At 44.9% G+C, this 6,305-nt stretch overlaps 1 protein-coding gene across 2 annotated transcripts; it reads right to left on the bottom strand.

Annotated features, from left to right (window-relative positions):
* Positions 1–217: 217 nt before the first annotated feature.
* PPP1R3C (protein phosphatase 1 regulatory subunit 3C) lies at positions 218–4,168 on the bottom strand. 2 transcript variants are annotated; one of them, XM_048311868.1, is made up of 2 exons: positions 4,122–4,168; positions 218–2,743 (listed from the first exon to the last, which is right to left on the bottom strand). In XM_048311868.1, the coding sequence occupies exon 2, from the start codon at positions 2,740–2,742 to the stop codon at positions 1,798–1,800; it is 945 nt and encodes a 314-aa protein (XP_048167825.1). In that variant the 5' UTR covers position 2,743; positions 4,122–4,168; the 3' UTR covers positions 218–1,797. The 2 variants fall into 2 exon arrangements, with proteins under 2 accessions (XP_048167825.1, XP_048167826.1); XM_048311869.1 differs by having other exon boundaries at positions 218–2,750; positions 4,124–4,141.
* Positions 4,169–6,305: the final 2,137 nt, after the last annotated feature.

The following is a 6,305-nucleotide window of genomic DNA, read 5'->3' as shown; positions in this document are numbered from 1 at the left end:
CTTGCAAGGTGAATAGTTTTGAGGATCTCTCATTTAGTGAAGAGCTTGGATTTCATCTTCAGGGTAATGCTAGCTTCTGACCTGAGATGCCATACCACAGCCAGCTTTAGCAGATCCCATGGCACAGAACAAACTGCTTGTACCTTGTATCACAACTAAGTTTGTTTTACAGAAGTTGAGAAAACAGATAGATTGAGCTGACACAGTGAGAACCAGATGTATCAAAATAAAATTTATTCTTAAAATGGCTAGTTTACACATAACAGCAAAGGTTACACAAGGAAAAGTGCAATTAGTGGAGAAGGCTTATTTCACCTTAGTACTTAACATCTCGCTGCACTGCAGGTAGCTTCACACTCAGGCTATTATACTGCTCAGCCATGGACAAAAATGTAATTTATATTTTGATGTTAACACCATTTCTGTATAGTTAAAAGGTGTGCCAGTATTCACACCTGCTGAGCATGTACTGGACAATTTCTCACATAAGTCTTGCATGAAACCCAGACAACATTTAGAGTTTGACAGTTCAGAAAGCTAAATTATAGGCATACAGATACAAAACATATATTAGTTTACTAAAGTCTAAAAAAAAATAAACTTCAAAAACTGAGGTAAAATAAACCACAACAGTTTTCTATGTGCAAGCCTATATTCAGTCTAGAAAAAACTAGTAACAACCCCGCTCTTTTAAAGAAATTAGCTCTCACAAAGTGCAGCTAATTCACTGTCTTCAATATGAAGGACCTTGCCTCTGCTACTTGTGAAAAGTCATGGCTAACATTGCAATTAGGAGCAAGATACTCAACCATCAGATGCTTAAGATTAGATCAGGTGACGAGTGGAATCACCTAATGCTACTACAGACTAGGAAATTAACAGATTGCTTTGTTTTGTTGCCTAACCCTATTTTTGACATATTAGGGTGGCTTTAAAAAAATTTTAAAGGCACATTTTTATTTTAACATTGAAAGGCAACCATCTGCCTGCAAAGTAAGTAGGATGGTGAAGTCAAGGTTACATTTGTTATCAAATGCAAGGCTTCACAAAGACAGTAAAGACAGAGATGCCTTCTTAAAGCAGCACTTCTACTACTCACTTTCCATCATTTTCTTTAGCCTCCTTTTTATCCCATAGGTCTTTCTCTGAGATTTAGAAAAACAGCTTTGGAAAGAAGTAATTAGAACATTGCACATCTTCAAGTTATGTAGCACACTCTACCTCTTCCCCTTTTCCCACTTTTCCATTATCCTCTCCAAGTTTCTTAACATGTATTGAAGCTGCAAATCTTTGCCATGCATCCCTACCTGCCTTTGCTACAAGCATGTAGAGGGTCACAGCAAGCCTCCTGACAGCATCTACTGCACTCCTGATAGGTACAAAATGAGTTGTGACATTCTGTTACCATCCCTGTGCACACACACATACTCTCACACACAGTTACTACGGCTTGCTGAGATACCATTGCCTTCCATACTACTTTGCAAGTCTCTCTCCTAGTGACCCAGGAGAGCTGACAGTAGGAAGAAAGCAGCATATATTTGAGATACAGGCAAGCTATTCCTATAGTAGGTGGCATACACGAGTTGCACCTTGGTCTTCTTTCCTTCCAAGGATAAGGTTTGGCTAAGAACTTCAGGAGCATAATATGGTTTAACAAGTCCCACAGACTAACAAACTTGGGTTTGTTCAGACAGCAAACAAAACCTGCCAGGTGGTTTCACCATGCAGTGTGTGAACCAGAAAACTAGCACTGTTCTGTTGCCAAAGGGAAGGATGCTTCCTCGGTAGTGTGGATCACCAATATGGTGATGAATTTTCAGTCTGACCCAAGCTGTGCCACTGGGGAAAGAGGCCACTGGACAGCCTCGGACTGCCTAGCAGATCAGGTTCTCTCTCTCGTGCTCTCCTCGTAGTCTGAAGATCTACACAGTCTTCTGTGGCAGATGGTATCTGAACACCATCAGGCTTCCACTCTGCGTGTACAATCTTGTAATTCTGGCCCTGGTTATTGTCCCAGAAGGTACGTTCTCCACTTTGGTAAGAAATGCAAAACTCTATCTTCTCTTCTGAGGGAATGGCAGGAGGAAAATCAATGGTAAATGAGAAGGTATCATTTTCAAAATCACTGTAAACATTGTTCATGTACACACACTCAACATCTTTGTAGGTCTTCCATGTATCGAAAGTAATACGAACCTGAACCTTTTTTTCGAAGCTGACATTTTTTACTTTCACAGTGCCTGACAGCACCTTCTCTTGCAGGGTGCAGCTCTCCAGGCAAACCAGGTTCTTCTGCAGAAGGTTCCTGAAGTCCAGGTAGTCAGCTGAGGGCTGAGTGAAACCCAGAATCAAGTTTTTCTCCTCATGCAGTTTTAAGTCGGATGTTATGTCCTCAATGCCTAAGAGGTCAAACTGCAGATCCCACTCAGGGTGCTCTTGGAACTCAGAGAAGGTGTGGATCACTGTCAGGGACAGCCCCTTGGAGTCTGCAAACACAACGTGCTTCTTGGCTCGGGCTGGCGAGTGGTTCCAGTCGCTCTTCTGAGCTTCAGAGTCACGTTTCACATGAAGGCACGGCCGGAGAGGTTTGAGTCTGTTCACAAAGTTGTTTCTTTGGCAGTCATCGAGGGGGCTGAGAAAGCTCTTCAGCGGTGGAGAATGGGCTATGCAAATTCGCACGGCCATATCCGCAGGCATGATGGAGCTGGGTAAGGGTCTCGGGTCTAAGATCTGTATCATTCTGAACCGAGAAGAAACACAGGATGTTACCATTTATTACATCAGATAAGAAGCTTCTCAAGAATGCATATTTGCTTCATCCATTGTCTTAATTATTCATGGCCTCACCTCTGCACAGCTTTAAACAATACAGCCTAAATCAAAATTGACAGTTCTACCTAAGGAACCAGGGTGAGACTAGTCAGTCATTTCTTGCGAATCCTAAACTACTTCAAATCTATTCTTCTGTCTTTATCCAAACCTCTGAAAAATAGATTTTAGTGACAGCTAATTGAACATATTTTCTTGAAAATACAAAAAAGAACATTCTAGTACCAAGTAAAACAGATCCAGTTAAAGTGGAAGTGCTCATCCACTTGAACTTCCCTCTTAGAGGCCCTGAGTCAGGTCTTAAAATTCCAACAAGCTGTATCAGCTGCTTCATCTCTCAGCACAGACAGCACTATATTAAGCAAGTTGCCTACCCCGTCAGAGCATCAAATGGGATTCTATGTATCTCAATGCAGAACCATCATTCTGTGGCTCTGAACAACCATTAGATGATGTTTTTAGGTGCTTGTTTGGTTGAATAAAAATACCAAAGCACCTTTAGAAGTATTTTTTACGAGCTATGAACCCAGATCTAAGTAATAGGGCTCTTTGCGCTGTTAATGTTAACTGCTAAGTGAAGCAGGGGAAAAAAGTTGGAGGAGAGGGATATACTATCTTTTCACCTCATTAGGCTTCAAGAATTGGCTTAAAAACAACCTTTTATAATCCCCAAAGACCAGGCTGAAAGTCTACTGCAAGTATTCAGTAAGAATGCTACAGCTTTATTTGTGAAGTTACTCATAACCCTCCCTCTCAGATGATGGGTATCACAAATACTATGCAAGGACATAGCCCACTCAAGGCCAGATAGCTTGAATATTTGTAAAAAGGGGCTTCAACTGTAGCACATCCCTGCTGACACGGACGCAGTCCTTGCTGGAAATGCAGAGTTTTGTTGAGTCACTGAAAGGCATTTGCTTTGTCACTTAAATAAATGGCTTTCTGCTTCCCAGGGTTCTCACTGGTATTCCAGAGCCCTGCCAAAAATAAAGCAGAAGCTGTGCTGGCCTCATCTTGCTTTTTTTTATTGTGGAGATATTTACCATAATAAGCAGTAGGAGGGGAGTACTCGAATCAAATTAATCAACTTTTCCTTTGCTTTATTAGGAAAAGAACTAAGGTCTCTCTGCAACTTTGGTGACCCGAGCTTTTGCAGTGAAAGAAAAAAAAAAATAAAATAAAATAAACCCACCCAACACCGAAATGGCAAAGAACAGCCAAACATGCAAACCCCACGCCAGAGCCGGAGCAGCCGCGGGCAGGGCGCGGCGGGGCCGGCCGGCGCTTACCTGGTGCGGTGCAGTGCAGGGGCCGCCGCCGCTCCCGGGCCGCGCCCGCCGCGCCGCCGCCTTTATGGGGCCGGGCCGCGGCCAAGGGGCGGCCCCGGCCGGGCGGCTCGGGGGGGCTGCGGCCGCCGACCGGGCGGACACGCCCCCGGGCGCCCTTTCCTTGCCCGGGCGCGGAGGTGTCCCTGCTCTCTCGTCCTTCGGGAAGGGCAGCAGCAGCTGGGGCACGCACGGGTACGAGGGGGGCTCGCTGTAGCACGCGCCTCTTCCAGCAGCCAGGGAGCAAACGGGGATTCGCTCCACGGGCTTTCCGTGTGCGGTAGATGTTTCACATGCCGAAGTGGGGCTGCTTCAGGGCGCTGCTAAATGACCTTGCCCAGTGGAAAGAAAGTATGGAACAGAAGTGGAACAAAACCCATGTTAAATTATAGGCTTCTCAGCTTCGATGGAAAAGAGTTGGGACCCTAGGTTGTAAGGTAATGCTGCCAGGGCCAGAATTCCTGGAATATAACTGCCTTTGTCCTCAGTGAAAAAGTATTTTTGAACTTTTAATGTGAATGGTGTTGATAGCTTTTCACTTCCCACACCTGGTGATCTGTGCACTGTCTGAGGATGACAGGCCCTGCTATAGGTCCTACATTTTATCTACTGCCTTTTACTAGAAGAAAGGGACAAAAACTGGTGGAAGGCAGCCCCCGCAGCATCAGCCGCAGCAACACTGTGGCACTGCTGGTGTCCCGCCTCCCAGAGGCCCTGTGCTAGACGAGCCCTTGCAGAGGCTAGGGACAGCCCACAGGTGCCAGTGTGCTGTCTTCTGCGGGCTGTGAGTAATCCGACTAGAGAAGGTCCATCCCTGAGTTACTGCTCGTCAAAGATCATGTCCTGGTTGCTAACTGACTCTCTGGGTCTTCTGTGGATCAACAGTTCCACTGTCACCTTCTTGCTGCCCAGCTGCTCTTTCCCAAGAGCGGTAGATGACTTGCAGTCAACCTGCAAGATGTGATAGGGGGTCTGTGAACTGTGATTTTCTGAGTTCACAGCTTTTACCAGTAGAAGTGACCACATACAAATGAACAGCAGGAAGTCCTGTGCTCTACATGTATCAACAGTGATGAACAGACAGTATAGGATTTTTCTGTTCCTGATTTGTGAGCAAAAGAAATTACAAGCTCTGCTGCTTGTGTGTGAGAAGATAGGGTGTGAGCATAGCAGATGATGACAAGAACACTTCCATCTTGTATTCAAGCTACATACAAGCAGAGGGAACAAACAGTCATGAAAGGCTAGAGGCCCCTGCTGACAGATGCATGGCATAATGCATAATGAGAGTATTCACAGGACAGTAACACTTCAATTTCTTAGTTCTGCCCCTTGGTGACTGAAGTTCCTGCCTTTTGTGACAGTACATGACATTAAGTGTCACCCAGATGAAGCCTGAAGCAGTAACTGGCAATGCAGACAATGCTTTGGAAGGTCCTGCTCTATTCCCTGGAGCCAGTTACTCAGGATGACCTTCCCTGGTCCTCCACTTCTCAAGTTGCACCCCTGCTGCTCACATTGCTCCTTTCCCTTCTCTTATCTTTTAGTGACTGCTGGCTCCCTCTCAAAGGTAGATGATATTTTCTCATTGTTTGTCTAAGGAAAGTGATAGAAAACAGCATCTGCGTGTTGGAAGCTTTGCTACTAGCCTTACTAGTTGCAAGGGGTTTCTTTTTCTTTTGGAGAAGCTACAAATACTTTCAGCCCCAGCCATCTACCTGCAGTAAGCCAGGCCAAACATCCCCCATGGGTATAATGGAGGACTGGTCACATGGCTGGCACTTACCAAATGTCTTCTACTTACCCATCATAAAAAAATGAGTGAATAACTCTGCAGTTTTATGACCCTGTGCTACTTGAATCTTTGTCCACGCAGCTTCCCACACATACTGCTGTGTTATCAGGGGTCATGTGCAGCAGCTGGGGCTGCTCTATCACACTATCTGCAGGCAATAAATAAGAGCTGCTTGAAACCTGTAAAAAAGGAGTCATCTCAAGGCTTTGCTACACATATTTCTATGTTGCTATGTAGTAGCTCATTGCACTGTTGGTGCTATAAAATATTTTGCTCCTGCTGTGTAAAATACCTGTTTTGCCCAGCTTGGGAAACATCATGAAAGATTGTTTAAAGTGATACCTTTGGCAAAA

Source organism: Corvus hawaiiensis, chromosome 8 (assembly GCF_020740725.1).
Source record: "Corvus hawaiiensis isolate bCorHaw1 chromosome 8, bCorHaw1.pri.cur, whole genome shotgun sequence".
NCBI classification, from domain to species: Eukaryota; Metazoa; Chordata; class Aves; order Passeriformes; family Corvidae; genus Corvus; species Corvus hawaiiensis.
This window is presented reverse-complemented; position numbering and strand designations above follow the sequence as displayed.